General features: G+C 39.2%; 3 protein-coding genes and 1 long non-coding RNA gene across 11 annotated transcripts in view; 2 read left to right on the forward strand and 2 right to left on the reverse strand.

Annotated features, from left to right (window-relative positions):
• The first annotated feature begins 71 nt into the window (after positions 1-71).
• On the forward strand, positions 72-1168 carry UQCR-Q (Ubiquinol-cytochrome c reductase ubiquinone-binding protein). 2 transcript variants are annotated; one of them, XM_046626462.2, is made up of 3 exons: positions 72-222; positions 661-826; positions 920-1168. In XM_046626462.2, the coding sequence occupies exons 2-3, from the start codon at positions 673-675 to the stop codon at positions 1012-1014; spliced, it is 249 nt and encodes an 82-aa protein (XP_046482418.1). In that variant the 5' UTR covers positions 72-222; positions 661-672; the 3' UTR covers positions 1015-1168. The 2 variants fall into 2 exon arrangements, with proteins under 2 accessions (XP_046482418.1, XP_046482420.1); XM_046626464.1 differs by having other exon boundaries at positions 87-222; positions 648-826.
• LOC124219201 (uncharacterized) lies at positions 937-3284 on the reverse strand. Its single transcript, XR_006883343.2, has 2 exons — positions 1797-3284; positions 937-1427 (listed from the first exon to the last, which is right to left on the reverse strand). It is a non-coding gene; the product is annotated as an uncharacterized lncRNA (long non-coding RNA).
• Positions 2325-19539, forward strand: LOC124219196 (epidermal growth factor receptor kinase substrate 8). 5 transcript variants are annotated; one of them, XM_069136074.1, is made up of 11 exons: positions 2325-2449; positions 10600-10676; positions 10764-10999; positions 11083-11422; positions 12371-13611; positions 14072-14189; positions 16306-16461; positions 17054-17329; positions 17655-17823; positions 18041-18176; positions 18300-19539. In XM_069136074.1, exons 2-11 carry the CDS (start codon positions 10631-10633, stop codon positions 18402-18404), a joined length of 2823 nt encoding a protein of 940 aa, XP_068992175.1. In that variant the 5' UTR covers positions 2325-2449; positions 10600-10630; the 3' UTR covers positions 18405-19539. The 5 variants fall into 5 exon arrangements, with proteins under 5 accessions (XP_068992175.1, XP_046482406.1, XP_068992178.1 ...); XM_046626450.2 differs by having other exon boundaries at positions 17054-17323; XM_069136075.1 differs by having other exon boundaries at positions 2343-2538.
• CRMP (Collapsin Response Mediator Protein) overlaps positions 17053-22072 on the reverse strand; it is a 15603-nt gene continuing 10583 nt past the window's right edge. For 2 of the 3 annotated variants that reach the window (XM_046626457.2, XM_046626458.2), the window contains exons 10-11: positions 21957-22032; positions 17053-21655 (exon numbers count right to left, since the gene is read on the reverse strand). In XM_046626457.2, the coding sequence (XP_046482413.1) occupies positions 21613-21655; positions 21957-22032 (119 nt within the window). In that variant the 3' untranslated portion in view covers positions 17053-21612. Of the gene's footprint in view, positions 22033-22072 lie in introns of all 3 variants that reach the window. The other variant, XM_046626459.2, reaches the window with a different exon arrangement.

Below are 22072 nucleotides of genomic sequence, written 5' to 3' on the forward strand. Positions count from 1 at the left end.
GAATCGTCGATGTTGGTTAGGCAGCAAACTGGCTCAGCGATCCTTCATTGGTCAGTTGCGAAAGATCCGTGAAAAAAATAGTATCCCGAGTGAGTCAACGTTGGCAGAACTGCTGGCCACTCGCTCCTCAGTTTCGTTTCTTCGTGTTGGTGCACTTTGTCTACCCGTCTGAAGTCGGTATCTTCTTTCCATTAGACTCGACGTGTGCTCTCTGCGCAAGGGGTAGGTGTCTTTACCAAATAATTACATAATTTATTCGAAAAACGATAGACTTATCTAACTTAATACTTCGATGAGTTTCTCCGCGGTATTCCGTTTGCCGTTTTTACCGTATTTCTTCTTACGTAATTCGGACGTGACTGTTAGGTTGGTCACAGAGAGGGCTACGTACTGAATTACGTTATTTGCCAGTCAGTCGATGCTTTACGTCTTCTGTTGCAATTTCTCTGTTGTCATTAGAATATTCATAGCCATCAGACCGATAAGAATGTCCAGCGGAATGATTCATTTTGCAAAAAAGTGTGTTCGGCACCTTCTTTCTACACCAATTCCACACACCTTCCCCCCCCCCCCCCCCCCCTCGCTCGTGTGGCAACTGTCGTATACACACCACTCGCCACACAAAATAACAGCTTAACGTAAATCAGATATTTTCCACAGACAGTTGGCAGGATGGGAAAGGTATTTGGAAACCTGTACAAGCTGCGAGGAATTATTTATTACCGACTTAGTCCGTACGAGCAGCGGGCATTCGCAGGTGCGATATCTCATGGTGTACCGAATGTATTTCGTAGGATAAAGGAGAACTTGTTTACAATGGGCCCACGTGAGTATCTCAACAAAGTCGTACGAGACTGTGTGATTAGATCCAAACCAGTTGTGTCTGTAATGTCTAAGATGAAAAATTTTCTTGTTAAAGCCTTTTTAATAGCCTACTTGGTCTACGACTGGGCAGAAAAGGAACACGCTCGCCTTCAAAGGAAGAACCCCAAGGATTATGAAAATGACGTATAAATAATTAGTATTTGCATAGTTTATTTATAGAATATGGTTGGAAAGTCAAACAACACACATGCATATATCTATCTGTACAGAGTATCCGTGAATATATTGCGTGTATCGAATGTCTAAAGTTATACTACACGAATAAAGTTTCCTGTCAATTTAACGAGAAAGTGTTCGTTAAGAGTACCGTTTGAAATTTAATTTTCAGACAATACGTACTCTGCTTAACGAGTTGAAAGATTTATAATTTACCAACGAAATCCTGCTATCGAACGTTCAAACGGCGTCGGAAAAATTGACAACCTGAATTTCTTCGTAACCATCCTCCTCATTTTGTTTTCAATTCTTAAAGCAGCTGTTGTGGGCCATTCATTGCCAAAATTTGTTCAGAAATCACTTCTGCATAATTCGAAAAGCCAATTCTGGAAATTAGAAACACAGTCAAGCTGTAGTTGATCGAATTCAATCGATTTCGTAAAAACTTGTAATATGGCCACAGCAAAATTGAAATATGGTAAAAAAAAATTTCAGAACTACGTTTTTTCGGCTTTGACTTTCAAATTGTCTGAAAAACATCCTTCGGCTTTAGAGGACGTTTTTAAAATAGCGAATTTTCTCCCATCGACACTGGATTATCGTTAGCTAATAACGATTCATGGATGCGAAAATTGTAATGCAACAGCCTTGACTGTATCCTCCGAAAGAATCAGACTGAAGTTAAGCAATTGAAAAATTACTCTCAAGGAGTTGGCTTTTCAAAATTGAAGTATATTTTGTTTACAATGGTTTACCAAATCTCGGACTTTCCTATAAATGCGAAGTACCGATTTTTCGTCAACATGCACCGTTACAGTAACGTTACTACTTCATCTTGACTTCATCCTATTCCGAAAGAATCTCGGGTACAGTTTTCAAAGTTGGAGCTTCCAAATTCTTTCACCGACTCCATTTAAATACCTTCCGCGAAGAAAACAGTTTGGACTTTAACTGTAGTATGTTCTTGCCGTAATAAAAGAAGTTTATGCCTTCCATGTTCCGAGAAATACGAGCAGGTAAAATTTGGCTTGAATTCAATGGCCAGAGCAAGCAAATACCCACGACTGTCGTTTATTGTTTTGCCGCCTTTGTGAGCGCTACAGGGCAAGCCGAGAATCCGCTATCGGTGGCCCAGGTAAACCTAAGACCTCTTCTAACCGATCGTACCGAGCTCCGTCGCAGGTCTCGACGAATGGAAAGCTTGGTACCGTTCCACCTCGACCAATGAGGTGGTTCGTTTCATTTGCTACCTGTCCGTGGGTCGAAGGGGGTGAAGAAGGGGGACACCCGCCCAAGTTTACCTGGGGCTTCGTCAGGTATAGAGGTACGGCACAGGTATTTCCAGTCGACAATGAGTGGGACCGAGGTCCGCCCAAAACTCCGTTGCTCTGTGCCGTATTGTATATAGGTGAGTAGAGTGTGACGTCGGGACTGACACTTGTTGACGGAGTTGATAGTTTTCAAACTTTTATCGTTCTGGTACCTGCAGCTATACCTGTAAGTTGATAAGTTTACAGTGAAAATAAACGGCGGCGATTGGTCTTGTGCCACGCGATTACGATTATAACCACCGTCATATTGGATATTATAAGTTTCGTCGAGCCAAACCCGCGATCTACCAAAACTCGGCTGTCACAAGGTATTTATCGATGATATTCCACTACACCGATAAACCCACATACACGCACGCACATACGCCCATACACGCAGCAGCAGAGATATGGACACTCTTTGGCTAGTCTTAACATCCGACTACCGTAATTTTGTATCAGTATATACATGGGGTACGAATAACACAACTTGAACGGAGCTCCAAGCGTCGATTCCACTTCACCCATTATGCGGCTTATTTCGCAAGCTGTCTGTTTTTCTTGGTTATTGTCCTCTTGAAAATCCAATTAGGGTTTCAGTTCTTGGTGTGTATTAAGATACGGCCGAATTGCCGGTTGAAGCCGAGCTCAAATCCCGTACCCAGCTTATGCTGTAGCCCGAGGTAAATATCGCGTTGGGTTGTGACGATAAGGGGAAAGAGGATCGAAAGGAAAAACAAAAATCATACCGGCGTAACTAACAAGAAAACCAAGGTGATTAGAAATCAGTTCCAGGAACTAGCCGCACACGGTGTACTGAATTATTTAAGCGTCTGTACCTACATTGGACGTAATATTTCATCTCGATCCTTACAATTTTGGTCGATCCCGTTCGGTTGTGATGATTAATTAAAACTTGACGAACAGCTCAGTCAAATTTGTCAAAATGCTGATAAGTTCGTGCTAATTTCTTGCCTATCAAGAATTGAAAAGTATCGCGACTTATCTTTCCCGATTAGGGTAATATGCGGTTAGACAAACACACGCATTATTCCGGTAATATGTGCACGCGCCATGCGAGCTTGATATGCACACCTTGGAAATTTTTTCATCAATTCCGATACAGGGTGTGTCAGCCTAAGGCACGAATAGCTTTGTGAAGCACGTCGTCGTCGCGCAACCTCCCATAAACGTAGGGTAATGTTAATGTACGGAAGAACAACGCGGTACCTATACCTACGCCTCGAAGACATTTCCGATGCGTTTCGTAACGGTCTTACTTTGCCACATGTATGCACACCGACACCGCGCTGCAGGATTCGAGCACCGATTTTCGCCATGCCGTACACGGTGTGTAGATCTATTCTACTTCGCGGTATCGAAAATCGCTTGAAAACACCTGCGCCTAACTTCCAGCGTCTGCACGATCGTCGGACGCTACACACCATATTCCACATTCACAACCAGCCATTAGATTTTCGACCTTGGCCTTGACGAGGTCCGACGACCGATATCTAACTCGGCATCCGAATGTCGAACTTTCTTATCTACCGTATCCCATCAATTTCAAATTGTCAATCAATTTCACACCGCACTTTGCGGTACAACGATGAAGATCCATAACGTTAGTAGGTATATTTCAAAACGAGCATAGGCATATTATATTATTATACACGAGTTATGAATGCGTACGTGTATTCCGGGAGCAGATGAAAGTTTCTCGACTATACAATATATATATATATATATATATATGTATATATGCATAGGTATACGTATGCACGTAAGTCGAACCGTGCCATGCGTACACGCGTCGTACCTTCTGTATTTGTGTCAACTGTATACATATACGTATGTGTACACACGTGTTTCGTGTGTGGGATAAGCGCGTCCATTACGGATTGGGAATTTCAAATGTGGTTAAAGTCGCCTTGGAATCTCTGGAATGCGATTCAGCCAAGAACTGATCCCTTCTGGCTGTCTATATACATCCTACACGTACACGGTACATACACTTGCGTACATAGGTATACGCATACACACGCCTGTATCGGCGCGTGCATTAATACTCTTTGATGCCGCATGAGATGAGCGGGGGGAGGGGGGGGGGCACCTTTCCTTACTTGCCCAACATCCAGCCTCGCAAGCTTACATCTCGAATTCGATAGTGTCAACATAAAGGCGCGTGCACACGTGACGTTTCGTTGCCCGTTTTTCACCCGTTGAGTTTTGTTCTTTTCTTCTTTCTTCCTCATTCAGGGTCGATGACGATGATGATGTCATTTTCCATAGGTACGAGACGCACGTTCGCACGTCGGTCGTGTCACTCCGAACAATCAACCGCGAGGAGAATTTGATTCCTCTTGAGGCGCGATACGATATCTAATTCTTGCTCTTCGTACGCCTTTTTTGACTTGCCTATCTTTGACAATATCAGAGACACGATTTTCACCAAAATGGCAGCCTCTAGGTATTGAGGATATTGAGCGGCGAAAATCTCACACATAGTATTAACAATGATGCCGGGATGTTGTATTTCTTTTTCTTTATGCATGGAGTCATACTTCTTGCGATGCTCATGAGAATCTGAAAATATATTTCTAGAGAATTGGGTGGGAATTTTGTAATTATAAGTTTCTATACCAGAACGAGTTTAGATCAGACGCAGTTTTGACGGTATATGAAGGAGAAATTCACCGCCGAGTTGTTGTTACCAATCTAATCTATTTCTCTAGACTGGTTGGTTTGCTCGCGCAGGCTGCAGACTTTCCGTCGTTCGATTTGCAATTGAGAAAAAAGAAAACAGCGTACATACAATCATTCGCCAATTTCTTTCATGAAAAAGCATACTTAGATACCGCCTGCGAAGAAGTAAATATAACGTAATCGCCGTTTGTTGACACGCTTCATGCGAGACTGAAAGTATTTCACATAATAGTTCAAGATGAGCTGCGCATAATCTGTTTGGCAAAACTTTTTACCGTCGGTACTTAATGTGTTGATTCAATATTGAAGAATTTTTTTTCTTCTTTTCGCATACTACGCGTGTATACTAATTGAATTGCCCCGGTTCCGACCATCGCAACTTACTTTTATACGATTATCGAAAGATGCTCGGAATCCGGGAACCCAACTATACATTAATGCGTATGTACATGTAGATGAGCGAACATGTGTCAGTGGTTTATTACTCGTATTATAATGAGTGCGTGGTCCATTTTGTCGAACGTGAAACCAAAATGTGCCGTATTTAGACATGAATGCATGCTACATATTATAAATATATAAGCAGCGATGCAGAAAAATAAATAACAACAATCATGGTATTTGCAAAAAATAATTAATCATACAGCCGATGAATAATTTATTAATTTATTATTAGAACGTTGGTTTCTTTTCTTATAATCAACCAGGAAATATGCACCTAGTTATTTTTTCAAATCGTTAAACTACATTTCTGCTGATTTAAAATTACCAACTACTAATTAAGGTAAAAATTTAATTATCGTCGGCGAGGAGGTGTATAGCATATATCAGCACGTGTATATGTATATATAATACATACCGAGGTGTACGTATATACGAACATAACAGTTGCTAATGAACCTGACTTCGAGGGTCCTGCCAGCACAGACGTTGTGACGAAAGCACAAATTACCTTCTGACAAATAATCCAACAATTATTTGACGTCCTCTTCACGACGTCTTATGCGAAAAAGAAATAAATTTCATTGAAATTGAATTTGTATAACTGCCACTATGAACCAGAATAAGTGAAAAACTGTTTCGCTAAGTTGTGACAGATACAGATTGTTTTTAGGTTTCCTAATTATCTTCAATCATGCAAAAAGATACGCAGCGTATTCAAATGAGAGATTAGATGATTTTAGTGTAATTTCTGTACTCATTTGTGTTTAGGTAAAGATCTGTAAGACAGGAAAACATTGTCTGGAAAAGGCTTGGTGTATAAGATATCACGCAGCTCCGGGGTTTAGGAGTCGGTTGAGTTTCGAAAATATCTTACTTTCGCTGCGAAAGAGAATTACCGTGCGTGCCATCGGCATTTCTCTTGAAATGGCAAAAAAATATCGGGGAATTCACATCGTCATATCTAAAGCTATCTAGACATTTACACACACGTCGTCATCCCGATTGATGACTTCTGAACTATTTATTTCCGTCGCCAATCCTCGAGGAGAGAGAGTTTTTGAAAAAAACGTTTTCTTTGCTATCGCAATGATAAGGTTTCAAGTGAAATATACATTATATTTTTAAAAACTATCGGCAAGGTGTCACTGTTGATACCCGCTCAGCCCTTTGATTCCGAATAACCCTTAATTTTGTCAATTAATAGTTTTCGCGTACCATATACATCATCTTGTAATGGAAATTGACCGCATCGTTATATTGGGAATAATATAAGAGATAGCGTGAAAAGAGAAAGCCTCGGCATTGCAGAACCTATATATTTACCGCATACATTTGCACATATTTTCCTGCCTTTAATTGAAGCCTGTAATTATTTAATGAATTATTTAATTCCAACTCTTATATGAGTAAAAATGTATTATTTATAATTTGAAGTATTTATTGAGTAGTTGCATTTACCAGATAAATAATAATTCCAACTAAACAATACAGCACCAATCTTGCGTCACCAAGTACACCAAATTCATCCCCATTTTTTAGTAGCTTAAAGTCTATACTTTAAGACAATGTCATTGCTACCCAGTATAAACCCTCAAACTAGAGAATTTTTCCAAATTCAAATTATAAACGGGGAAAGTTGTATGCGAATAATATATATAATATAGATGTGGAAAGAAAAATCTGAATAACAACGGTGCAATCATGGTGATGACGACAATCAGAACTGTGGGAGATTAGTTTTGTCATTAGGTGTAACAATGCGCGTAAGAGAGTATAATATGCATAAAGGTATTATTCAAGGATAACCGCAGCTGTAGCAACGTTTCGCAATGGCCTTTGGTGACCTCTGTAGAGTAAATACTTACCGAACGGAAATACATGCACGCATGCATTCCTGCGGGCTACTCCTTTGGATTATGTTGGCGGCCTTATTGCCGCGAACTGGTTTTTCGTATCGTTGACCTCACCTTGTCGAGATATAACTTCCTGTATACTTAAACGCCCCAGTTGCCAGCAATTCTGATTTATAATATCACAGTGAAGAAAAGCGAATGAGAGGAAAAAAACAGTGCATGCAAATAGCGATAACTTAGCAAGGAATATGATAAATCGTAGGTATAAGTGATAAAATGTACAAGTATCTGTTTTTTCATTTCTCCCTCCTCATCTACCTTTCCGCGAGGCACAACAAGTGAGACATATAGGAGGAATTCAGTCCCACCCCCCAATAATCACTGTTTCAATGAGTCACAATTGAGACTGTATCGCAACTTAGACTCATATCGAAGATTGTGTGTACAAGATGCCTGGGTAAACGTTATCAGTTATACTCGCTGATCACCGAGGAGCTCTGCAATCTAATCGGCGAGTGACTGCAAGCTTAGGCCGAAACCTTGCAGAAATTGCGCAGACAGCTCATGAAAACACAACATAAACAGTCGCACCATTGAGTATTGGCTCGATTTACCGGAACGACATAGATAAGAGAACGGTGTATAAGGTGTATAAAGAACAATTACGGAACTACAAAAATTTTGCGATAAATCATCAGAGTTGACAACTGGTTCAATATTTCAGAATCTTTCATGCCTGAATGTCGAGCTTTTCCTTATCGGATTGTTATACGTCAAGATTGGGGTGCTTGAAAAATTTTAATTCAATGGTAGCTTTGATGAGGATTTACGTATCGCTGTGAGCATGCCCGGTAAGGCCTTCTAGTGACTCGATAGCCCGAAGTTCTCCTGGTTTATTTAGTCCAGGAAATATACCCCGAATATGACAAATTCTTTCGCATTATTCTATTGGGGCAAGCTGATACTTTTCGTGTGAGTAGTAAGAACTGGTGTACACGAACGATGAAAATAATCATTCCGCCCTGTGAAATCGCGTGGGAACATTGTTTAAAAGTCAATGAAAACTATGATTTTAACGTTTTTCGCGTTTATCTTTTTTCCTTTCAATTGTACAGAATAAAGTGCAATACTTTCTTTTCATCTTTGAAAGCTCTACAAAGCTAGGCGTCGCGATCTGATAAATATTGATTGGATCAAAAGTTATTGGCAAAAAACCACCGAAATGAAACATTTTATATCAAATTTTATAGACTCTTAATCTCTGCATAATCCTCTTAACGTGGATCCAAACTCATGCTATGCTATACGTGGCTTCAGTTTCCTCGTTGCTAAATTCTGTTTTTTTTTTCCAAAACAGGAGACATCACGACTGTTACCTTTTTCCTTTTTGCATCCACCGTTTGTTTAATTTGCGGAAATCCTTTGTCTGCCAAAACGATGTCACCTTCTTCTAGTAAATCTATCAAACCTGATTCTTCAGTCCATTGCGTATCGCTTTGTCTTCCACCAGCAACTTTGGATTTAAAACTAATGAATCCAAATGGAGGGATTCGAATAAGCAGCTTAGCTGTGAAATTTTTCTTGTAATTCGAATAACAGAATATCCTGTTATCGAATATTGAGCGACACTGAATTCTGTACAGTCTGTGATTACACGAGTATTTGTATAATTTGGTTTAAAATATTCTGGCATAGACCGCATTACAATACACTTCTTTGGCTGAAAAATTAAATTTTGTGTGGCAGCAGATAAGTACTTTAAAACAGCAAAAAACATTCTTGACACGGTCGTTCTGCGTACGTCAAATAAAACGGCAATCACTGAGAATGTCAAATCAGTTTTGATTTTTATTAAAAAAAGTAGAAGTGGATTTTCTTTGGAAAGCTTACTATGATCTGATCTGTCATTTAAACGCTTTAGTAATAAATTAAAATTCTGAAATGTCATACCAGCAAAATTTAAAAGTTGTTCCCCTTTTTTTATTGACAAATATCCAGCAAATCCAGAAAATTGTGGAGTATTCAAGGTCTCATTTTCTAGATTGCGTCCTACACTTACATTTACATAATTCTTCGATTCTGTGCCACACTGCTTGTCTTCAAAATTTTTTCTCTTGGAAGTGATTACCGCATTTGAATGTTCATTTGTATTCGTTTGAATTTCCACATCCCACACAGATTTACCATCCAACTCAATCCCATTACAAATAAACGTACTGTCAAATTGCTCGTTATTAAGAGATGTAACTTGACACCCATGATCGATTGTTGTCTTGATGTTGATGTATTCCATTTCAACATCCTCCAATGCGCCTCAAGTTCTTTTATTTAATTTGAGTGATTGTTCAAGAATTTTTTGCCTGCGTGAAGTGACTGTAGATTTTACGTTGTCTGTTCCCCGCTTTATAAACCGAGCATGCCTGCAATAAAACATATTATAACCTGTGTTTTATAAAAACCCCAATGACTTATTTCATCAATCAATATATTAATTAAATCATATCTATTTGCTCCCATAATTTCATTTACGCTTCTTTGCGGATATACTAAAGGAAATATTGTCGGTATATAACTTGGACTGTTTTCATCTCCTTTTTTATTTTCAATAAAATGATTACTGCATATATAATCACACCGTTTTTGCACCCAAAGTGAACCTTCAATGTTGTGACAAATCCATTTCTCGTGTTATGTTATGAATAATTGATTTGGTACTGTACTTTCAACGTTTACTCTATACACGATAGAAAGGTTATGTTACTTACTTTTTTCTTTTGACAGTTCCTATCTATTTCTTTTTTTGCTGCAGCTTATATGATTTCGTTGGAAGACGTATATTGCAAATACGCGAGGCGAAAAGACCGTTGCCACCTTGTTGCGGACGATTCTTTGTATAACGAGAGTGTTATACATTTTTTCACGAAGCACGAAATTGAGGTTAGGGTGATATAATGATAGATTTGTTCGCGAGAACGCATGCGCGCAGTATAGAAAAGACCATTCTCAACTCATAGGACTTAAAAGTGGTCTTTTCAATACTCCGCGTATGCGTATTCGTAGACTCACTCGGCCGCTATGGAAAATGGTACTTTGGGTACGGAAAACACATTGAAAAACGCGTAAAACATGCTCGCGTTATATAAAAATATTTATACGACACTGGAGTGCAAAACCCTTTCTCAATGCCTATTTACCATGTTTTCTATACACTAATTCTACGATATAACAATTCTGATTCTTTTTAGTTAAACGCTGAGTTGAAGCGGTGGTCGCACAATGCCTTACTACAACAGTGGTCACAGCACATCGACCTACAACAAAGGTGAGTAAAAATTATTTCATTCTTATTTCGTGCCCCTGAATTGCTATTTAAGCTTATTTCATGTATCTATTTTTCCACATCGTTCAGATGGCGGGTCCAGTGGCCCTCCGAGCACATCTGGGGCCGTTGGTACGAGTTCGGAACCAACTTACCTGATGGAGCATTTGGCGACGTTTACTGTGACGATTGAAACTGGCATAGTTTATCCCGCCGACGGAATGAGGAGGCTCCTTCAACTTGAAAAGAGCAATGGTATATGGAGTCAGAAAATGCAGCTACGTCTGGAGAGGTCGTGGGTTTTGATAATGGACAACGAGACCGGGGTAATTTCAGGGAAATTGCCATTTGGATGAATTGTCATACCTTGAAAGAACTAGAAACAGCAATATCCTTTTTCATCTTTCAGGCAGTAATGGAGAGATTCCCAGCCTCATTGATACAGGAACCAACCGCTTTCACGTCCAGGGATCCAATGGAGATGTACAACAATATTTTGGTATTCACAGTTGCTGACGACAGTGTGTCTGGTCAACGTGCCGAAATGCACATATTTCAGTGTCAGAGCGTCTCCGCCCAGGATCTTGTCGAAGATCTCAAAATGCTGCAAATGGGGAAATTAGTCCCCGGTGGTTCTCCCAGAGGACCGAGGGGTCACATTCCACCTCCACCGGCTCTCCCTCCTCCGGAACCTCCGTTGAACGGTGTTAATGTTCGCGAACAAGTTTCGGCATTCAATGCAGCAAACAGTGAGTCTGAGTCTGATGACTTTAGTATAATTCAAACACCACTGCAATCTCAATGTTCGATTTCTTATGACTGAACTTTTCATTCACTTTGAACCTCTGATCTAAATAACGCACTAGTAACATGTGAATAAGTTAATTTTGTTGCTTTCATTTGTATTGACTCAACAAGATCACATAGGCAAAGTTGTTTTTCATTTCGATAATAATAATTTTAAACAATCAATACCAAAAAGTAGTTTTCCCGTTATAACGCGCAGAGCACAGCCCTGTGTATTTATACCAACCATTTTGGCAGTAGGTGTTGTAACAAAAAAAAATAAAGAAACCAAAACAATCAAATTTAAAAATGACATGCCCATGATTGTCAATGCCAAAACTGACAGTGATCGTCGCTCAAAATACTTCTTGGGGTGGAGCTCTATATTGTCTATCAGAATACTAGGGGACTGAGGTCAAAGTTTATGAACCTGAGCCACAACCTCCTGTTGAAGACTTCTCAACCTGCAATTCTAGCCGTTACTGAAACCTGGCTCGACGACTCTGCCTAAGACACCGAATCACCTCTAAATGATTTTATTATTTGCCATAAAGATAGGAACGCGGAAACCAGTAGTAAGAGTCATGGTGACGGATTACTCCTGGCAGTTGATCGGAGGCTGTCCAGCAAAATCTGCGCTTCCCCACGTAATCTTGAATTAGTTACCATAACCCTTGATCTTGTCGATGCTAGTTTTTTAATTGCGCTAGTGTACTTTGCCCTAACTCTTGAGTAAGATTGATTGGAAGGCTGCGTTTTAGGACTGCGGTATCATTGATGCAATGAACGATAGTCTCTACATACTTCTCTGCTAGATTATTTCCTGCCACGTCCCGCTAAAGAAATCTCATGCATGCGTGAGATGAGATCTTGGAGTTTCACACGGTTTACGGTTCAATCCTGTGTTTCAGATGACGGAACGAACGACATGTCGCGAGAAGAGAACATCGACGAGGTGTCCTCGACGTCTTCGGAAAAGTACGAAAGGGACGTGACAATACTGAACCACTGTTTCGACGACATAGAAAAGTTCATAGCGCGGCTTCAGCATGCGGCGGCGGCGTCTCGTGAGCTGGAACGTCGTCGCCGGAATCGTAAATCGAAGAAGAGGAACCTCGGCGACGGTATGCTGACGATGCGCGCCAAGCCGCCACCGGAGATGGAGTTCATAGACATATTCCAAAAGTTCAAACTCTCGTTCAACCTGCTCGCCAAGCTCAAGGCGCACATTCACGATCCCAACGCTCCAGAGCTCGTCCACTTCCTATTCACCCCGTTGGCGCTGATCGTCGACGCCTCTCACGATACGAACTACGACCCAAACCTCCCGAACAAGGTGGTGTCCCCCCTCCTGACGCGCGAGGCCGTCAACCTGTTGATAAATTGCGTGACGAGCAAAGAAACGGAGCTCTGGCACTCCCTCGGTGACACGTGGCTGATACCCAGGGACCAGTGGAAGGGCCACGTGCCTCTTTACCACCCCATATTCATGGACGGCTGGTCTCCAGAGTACCCGATACCGGAAGACCGGGACCACGACCATCTCGCCTCGCTGCTAAACGCGGACAAGCAGAAGAGGGACGAGATCCCGGAGCAGCAGAACCTCGGGGAGCCCTACTACAACCACCGGGATGTCGACGAGTCGCACTACAGCAGCGACTACCTCGAGTACGAGGGCGGCAGGGAGGAGCGTCCGAGCAACGATTACTTCGAGCGGAATTACGGGCCCGCCTCTGACCTCTACGGCCGTGAGGACAGGGAAAGAGTCGAGCAGACCAGGGCGCACAGCGAGATATCCCTCGACTCGATCGAACGCGGTTCCCGCGGTGTGCCGGTCGAGCAGCGCGCGCAGGAAGCTTGGCTTGACGAGCTGGTGGCGCGACACGCGAAGATCGTCCAGGTTACCTATCCCCGGACCGCGAACAACGACAAAGAGCTGACGGTCGTTAGGGGTGAGTACCTCGAGCTCCTCGACGACAGCAGAAAGTGGTGGAAGGCCAGGAATTCGAAAGGGCAGATCGCCCACGTGCCTCACACCATCGTCGCGCCTCACAACAGCTCGACGAATCAGCCTGCCGGCGATAACGACGTCTTCAATAACCCGCTGTACACCAGCAGGTATCAACGGCAGGGACACGGATACAATTACGAGGTACAACGTCATTATTGGAGTACTCTTTTACATTAGGCCGACTGGGCACACTGTGAACCAAAATTTAAGTTAAGTATTTGGTATAGTACTCCTACCCTTACTGACCGAGCAAACATCCTTTTCATCAGCCTTCAAGAAGGGTGAGTTTGCTCGGTCGGTAACGGTAGTAGTACTACATGACCTCAAGAAAAGAAAAAGACCGTTTACAAGATCCCGAGCAAGTTGTTTTTGTTTGAACCTTAGCCTGTGCTATTCAAATTTTCTCAGATCCATTTGTTTTACGTAGAAGGGATGTTGTTTTATTCGTGTTCACCATCATTCGAGTAAATAATGTTTCTGAATATTTTTTGAATCACTTTTCTCCGTTTCTGTTTTCCGATTAAGACGATAGGGCTCATTCATTATTGATTCAATGCTCCGAAAAGTCTTTAATCGCCTACAAGTTTATCATTTGATTCAGGACTCTGAAGTCGAGGGTACCAGCACCAGTCCGGGACCTGACCCCTCGCATCGTCCTCATGCCATACCGCCTCCGGCCCCCGCTGACTGGGTTCGAAAAGAACGACTCGGAAAAAAAGGTGAATTTCGATATTTCTAAGGCCCATATGTCAAGCTCACCGACACCATATTATTATGTACATGTGCAACAGATTTTAGACGAGCTAATGTACAAACCGGAGAGATAAGTACAGGATAATATTCCTCTGCCGTTTAACAGAGAATATCGATTTATTCGAAATTTAATCATGGCGGACGAATGATTTTAGAGATTCACGTGTTACATCATTCAAGTTCTCATTCGTACTCGTTCTTTAATTAGATACGAACGAGCTTTATGAAATTTTCAAATTATTTCCCGTCTTTGCTTTAACTATTGCAAAACTGACAAACATATATTTTATAACAAATATTGCGTATTTATCTATTAAAAAATTCTTACCGTACCATATCTGTACGTGTACGTAGCCAGACATGGCATTTCAAAGTGCTAAAGTTAAATATATAAGTACATATATACATACACTTTAACAATTATAACACTTAACACCCAATACTTCGTCCAAGTAAAGATTAGATGGTTGACGAGTCGAATTTTCGGTTGCCTTGTAGTACTTGGCTTGTCTTGTAGTACTTAACTGATGTCGACACCTCAACCAGATCGGTGCATACCTATCGGAAACTTGATCTGTCTAGAAGTTGAACCGTTTTAGTTTAATTCAGAATATCTGTTTGTCCGTTGTCTTATTATAATATGGGTTTCTGTTTGTGTCGTTGAATATATGTGAAATAACGACGTTTGTGATCATTCGCATGAATTTACACGTGCATAGAGATGGATGAAATGATTTGTTGTAGATATACACGTTTGAAAGATGCGTAATAATCCGTTTCAATTTCTTTCTCAGTTTTTCAATGAATAACGTGTTGCAGAATATAATTTTTTGTACATGAAAGTATAAATATTTTATGAATTTTTCTTGAATGATAGACTTGCAATACTTGGAACAAGTAAATGAACATGGAGAAATAAATTATATCGTTGACACGCTTTAGAATGCGTAATTGTTTTGCATCACAGAGGTTGTACGATTGTTTTTATACGTACATCGAATTACTTATCTTCAAATTCCGAAACTGGGTTTTGAATATTTCGTAAATAATTATTTTTCTTTACCGTAGTGTATCGTATTTAGAATGTAAATAAATGTGGTAAGTATTGTTAGAACACACCTACATCGTCATCTGAAAATAATCCGCCGCATGCTCGATTATCAAAATTTAGTATCGGTTAATTCCAAGTGTTATTATACATTTAGTCGACCCTTGGCATCATAATTATACACACATGTATACGTATACGTCGCATAAGTTTGTTATCGCAGTGAATGATAGAAAGATGATTTTTGTGACGTCTACCATTTTAATGTAAGAAGAAAAAAGAGTAAGTAAAAAAGAGTAAGAAAGAGAGAAAGAGTGAGCATGGGAGTGAGTTAGGGGAAGAGAGAAAGATAGAGAAAGAGGAAAAAGAAAAAGAAAAAGAAAAACCCGTTCGAAAACAACGGAATAGCAATAATTTTAAAAGCCTCAACTCGTACACGAGTCCCTTTTCAGTTTTTTCTCCGGTCTTTCAAAAATATTCGCTTTTCCATGATTGTTTGTCGGTGTGAATTTTTCTTTTGTTTTTCATCTTTCTATACGCATACGTTGTTTACCGGATATGGATTGCACATCGGTCCAGTATTTTATTGTATTGTAATTTATGTAAATCTTTTATTAATAAATATATACGATTAATGATGTATGTTTAAATGTTGTGATTGTCCATATACACGTATAATTTGACAGTTACGTACTTAGTTCCATGTTCACGCCGTTCATAGACAGACTGTGCAAAATAAGTTGTGTCCACGTTATATCTGCCGCATCATTGTGTAATTCACGTATTATTTTTGTTCACCTGCTGGTTTTCATACCTCGTTAATGATTTCCCGTTGGAGTCAATAAATTGAAAAAAATACTCAACGCGCACAGCACATACGGATACATCAAATTTTTCGAATACCGCATACAGTACGTAAAATAAACTTCAAAGGAAAGCCGATGAAAGTTTCTCTACCTCCCTTATTTTTTTTTTTGTTTCTATTATTTGTTCCCTTTTGTGTCTCTATACGCGCACTGCAATTGTGATCAAAGCGTCATGTCTGCCGATACCTTCGCTTCGAATTGTTGCTGCAAAAATTTTTTTACCGCTTCCTCCGACAAGAAGTGACACGACTGCGATTCCAACCCCCAACGTCTACACACCAGTGAAAACACGTCTGCGACAGGATGAAAATCTCTACTTTTATGGTAAGTTATCTACGTGGGTTTTCCAATTGATATACAGAAACAAGTCGGTGCATTTTATGATAAAACAATACAGCTATTGATATTTATCAAACCGCTGATTCTGCCGATTCTTTTTTTTTTTTTTTTGTCTAAACAATTGGAAAACTCACCACGTTTTACGCATGCTTGCGGGGAAGTGCTTGAGGTTTGTCAATTTTCCTAACTCCTCTCTAAGTAACGCCAATCATCGTAAAATCTTCAATCGAAGTGATGCTTTTGTTTGTCCGTCTTGCTAACACAATTGTACGATGACTCAAGGTATGTTCATCAAATTGCTGCGCACTTGAAAAGAACTAGAAAAAAATTTAGTGACAAGGATGATATTGCTGCACTGCGCTACAAGTAGGATAACATCGTTTGATATACTAACCCTGAAAGTTTTACTTCACCATTAAACATTTGACGACCATCGTTATTATCAGCACAACTTCACATCAATCAATATGCTTCTTATTTAAACTTGAGGTGCACACAAATTTGGTGAAGGGCATGTGATCGGTGTCGCTCTTCCAGCGTTAAAGTGTTTCAAAATCTTTCTTCGATTGTTTCACAGGTATTGCAGCAGATTCGAGCACGTCGAGTGGCAGTCTCAGTGTCGACGATCTGTCGAGTATTTCACCCCAAAGTTCGCAGTCGAAGGCCAGCACTATGCGTCGGAGCGACGAATCTAGTCTCGCGTCAAATTCAGATTCATTTTCCAAGGCGCCACCACCTCCACCTCCTCCGCCACCATTGCCTTTGCCAATGTCAAAGAGGTCCACTGGTGATCCTCCAAGTTTTAGTAAAAGTGGGACGTCCAAGAGTAACAAATCGGTTGGACCAGGTGAGGGTGAGACCATTATAACATCATTTTGGGATTCTTAAATTCAGAAAACTCCATCTTCTGGCAGTGAATATGCAGCACTGAGTCGGATTTAATTATAATAACGATCATTCGTCACATATTTTATCTCACAGTGACTCAATGTCACTAAATGAAATTATAGCAGCTGGCACGTTATTTTTTCTACCTTGAATTTACTAAATTTATCAAAAACGATCAGCTGATTACCCACACCGACGCCATATTGCTATAATCATGGGATCCCGATTTCGGAATCACGCTATCGATTATTATGTAAAAAAGTTTGCTGTAATTCCGATTGTCCTCGTAGGACTCAGCAGCCAAGATCAAATGCAAGAAGAGCTCAAATACGTCCTGACAATGTTTCGCGAAAAGAGACGGAACTTAGATATCGTGAAGACGCCGGATGTGTGTATCGATAATCGCTCTACACCTAGTGAAGTTCAAAGCTGGCTGAGAGCTAAAGGATTTTCAGATAAGTACGTGCATCATAGCCATTGTTTATTTTGAAGGTACACCTTTGACAAGATAGCAATTAAGAACGTGATGCTTTGAATCAATTTACACGTGCAGCTGCTGATTTTAACGATATTCTCACAATGTCGTTACACTTGTCTTAACCCTTTGAATCACAAAATGGGTGAAAAATTGCCTGAAATATTGTTGTGAACAGTACACATATTTATTTATTCACAGAACCTGTCGGCAGCTCCGAGGGATGGCTGGTTACGAGTTGTTCATGTTATCGAAGCGTCAACTTGAGCAATATTGCGGACAGGTAGAAGGCAAGCGACTGGATAGTCAAATCACTTTGTCTCGTAATGTAAGAGGGGTGAGTGGATCTGGCTCGGGAGGCAGTCATTGTTTTTTTGTGACGTTCATCTGCGTAGAATATGTGTAGCTCTATGAGTATTAACTCAAAGTTTGATTTGTTCATTTTTTTTTTCATCTCCAGTACAAGACGGCGCGATCCAACGAACTGAAACAAATTTTGGACAAAGTACGCCAAAGAGTTGACGGCGACGAAGAATTGCGGAACGGAGTAAAAAACAACGTGTGAATTATTCCTTTGCCTTCGAAATTCTAATCAATAATAATTACCTCTCGATATGTATCGATGATATGTAAATACATTTGTACATATTCGGCCACACACTTCTATTCGGTGTAGAACCAATAATCGAATTCCATGTACAGCTACAATCAATTTACATTCGCAACCATAAATAGTATTATAGTTAATGAAAATAATTCAATATCACAAGTCAGTAAGAATAAGAGATTTTAATATTCTTATATTCCTGTTAGCACTATTTTGTTGTTGTCGTTATTTAAAAATTTTTAATAACTTTAAGTCAGTAAGAATTTCAACTAGAACGTACTGATCATCATGCATGTATATACAATTCTTTCCAGTAATACCATAAATACATCAATTCAATAAATAATATGAATTTACTTGAATATATTGGAAATTGAAGAAAAACTCAAATATTACCGTAACTTATACGAAACTACACGTATCAGTTATCACTGCATAGTCCCGATTATTATTCCTTTTTCATTTATTTAAAGCAATACCATATACATTGTAACAGATATATATATATATATATATATTATATAGTGTATATACATATAATGTACCTACTCTGTCAATTATTATATTCAACACCGCTCATTCATGTTCAACTCAAAGTTCATGGAAAAATGATAAATAGTAAAATTTTCAAGTTTGAAAATTTGTTTTCCATTTGATATTTTGTTTCTTTTTAAAACCCACATATAAACGGTCATCACACCAGGAAGAAGCAATGCGTTATAGACGGACTTCCCGATAAACATCAACTCCTTTTTTTTTCTCTCTTGTCAGTGTAAATCTGCAGCTTGAACCTTTGCCAACGTTTCATATAAACATCACTTTCCTTATATCAACAATTCAACTGACAGAAAAATCGTCAATACTGTAATACTTGTACTCTTGTACATTATTTCACTGTAGAAGATTCGTCCTGGAATCATGAAAATGATTTTCGACGCTTGTCTATTTAGCGTAATTATCTACACTTGTACGTGTGTGGCCAATAAATTTCTGCTTAAAAGATGTGGAGTTTACGATAAAAAACTTCAGTACAAAAACACCACGGAATTACATATCCGAGTGTAATATTATAATTTATAAGTACGTATAGTAAGTATCGTCAAAAAAGTTATTTTTGCAAAATGTTAATATACACATACTATAGGTTGTTGCGTTGTTTTTTTAGTAACCTGAAACGGCGAAAGTACAGGTAAAATTTATAATAATATTTCCAGAAGTTCGTTAATTAAGCGAAAGAAGAGTGTTAGTAATTAACGCCCGTGGACTGTTGTATCAGAGGAATTGAATTCATTTACTTCTTTTCACATACGAGTGTAAATATTATATTCGGGTTACTGTCCTTCTAATGTCCTTCTATTCTTGCATTTCTCGTTCGTCATCGGTATATTTAGTTCCACGATATGTTGAGTTCCACAAGAATTCTTGGTTGTTCATTAATGATGTCGATTCTCTGATATTCACAGCTGTATCTTGTTCGTTAAATCACATCGGGCGGCAATCAGTATTATTTGTCATTATCATAAATTACTCAACTTTCACGACGTCTAATTACGTTTTGTTATATTCCTAGTACTGTTGAACACCATTATAGGTTTCAAGATTATTAAATCAGCATTTTTTTAATTGTGTATTTAACTTTAATTATCAATTACGCGTTGCTGCGAGAATAAATTTCACAGAGTGTTTGTAATAGGCTGCATTTTGATAATTTAATTATCGAATATTCTTCTAGCTGCAGCTACGGCGAATAAGCAATGTTAGTATCAATGATCAGTATGATGATTTTCTTGTTTGGATATTCGTTTTTGAGTTTCAATCAATAACTTGAATTATTCAATTAATCAACGATCCGTGAAAAATCTCGATATCACGTGTTTTCAACCGTATAATGTGCGTCACAATACCGATTCTGCAAACTCTTGGCGTAAATTCATTATCTAATGTTATACATACGTAACATGTTGTACGTACAGATTATAAATTATACATGCACATCTGTAAATGTATAATGTCTTATTCTGCACCATGTTTAGAACAAGAACGAGTAATTATACCCTAAGAGGCTTCAAATTACTTCGAGCGGCTTCTTCTGCTGATTGTGAAACAAATATTTGCTTCCATACCTATATTGCGCGTATAATCAGCGCAATATTAATTCAATTGATTATTTGCTCGTATTAATTGATTAATCTGTGCGAGACGAGAGCAAGTATATTTATAAATAAATAAATAAGTGAAGAAATTCAGTTTCCTAATTGTTATCGAGTTAAAACAAAGAAAGAATTTTATATTGATACGATTATCAACTCTCCAGATACTGCATAATTGATGTAAATTTTATTTCATTTAACTTTAATTTATAAATATAATACGAACGCTAATTTTTTCCATATTATCTGGCTGCTGCACGTTTATTAGTCGAGCGTAATTAAAATCGAATACGTTTCTATCGTACATAACTAAAATTCTGACAATCAGTTAGCTACACTAATATCATTATATTCGGTATAATGACAATCTTGTACTCACAGTAATGTTATCCATTAAGGAGAATCGCGTAATATAATAAAACCCATAAGATTATTGCCTCATATCGTCATTATTATTATTACTATTATTATTATTTGTAACAGAAATATTTTTAAAAAAACGTTTGTTAAAACAAAAAATTGTAACCGTACCTAATGAAAACTTAACACAGAACTTAACAATATATTATATGTATACCTATGTATATAAAGAGACGAGACTCAGTTTAAATAATCATTTGTCATAATATTATTATGTTCCCAAGCACCGCCGCCTTCGGAGAAATATTTGGCGATTTTACAAGCATTCCTCATTATCTTTGCTGCTGCAACATGCGCGTTAGAATAACTAACGGATATATACCTATGTATTTGAATAGTAATAAACGTTAGAAGCTTGGCGCGCGTGGTACTTTGATGTGTAAGTTATAAGATGCCGTTTATTGTGAAAGCTTGAAAAGAGGCAGGCTTCCAGCTGGAGCGACAGGCGTACAGACTTCGACACGAGATTAAATGTAACAATAATTCAAGTCTTATCAAGCAGAGCGTGTGAACGAACGAACGAATTAATGAACGATTGAACGAATTACCAATAATGATTATACCTATCTATCAGGTCTGCGGTACATTCGCATAACCTACTGACTTGGCGCCTCCGTTTCCTCCTTGGGTGGGACAGACCTTGATGAAGTTGAACGTTGGTGAAAACTTAACGTTTAATATTTGGTAAGTAGCGAAACGTCAAAGCTATAGATTACAAGCCGTAACGGTGATGGGACGCCGGGTGTTACGGAACGGGATGCAGGTAGTGCAGTATTTATGAGGTAAAACGTAAAGTGGGATGGGATTTGCTGTTGCCCTTCAGCCGGTTTTCCTTGTTATTAGTAATTTCTCTTACTCCAGGACAGTTTGCTTATCATTCTTTTTTTCTTTTGCCTGCGCGTTAAGCGGAACCATGACGACCCTTAAGGGATTAAATTACCAAAATCCGCCGGCGCTGCGACCACCAGGAGGATTATTGACGCGGATGCAAGCGCGACGAGCCTCGTCGACGTCCTCTGAAAATTCAAAGTGGTAGGAAAAAAAAACATAGATAAA

The sequence above is a fragment of the Neodiprion pinetum genome, chromosome 5, assembly GCF_021155775.2.
Source record: "Neodiprion pinetum isolate iyNeoPine1 chromosome 5, iyNeoPine1.2, whole genome shotgun sequence".
NCBI lineage: Eukaryota > Metazoa > Arthropoda > Insecta > Hymenoptera > Diprionidae > Neodiprion > Neodiprion pinetum.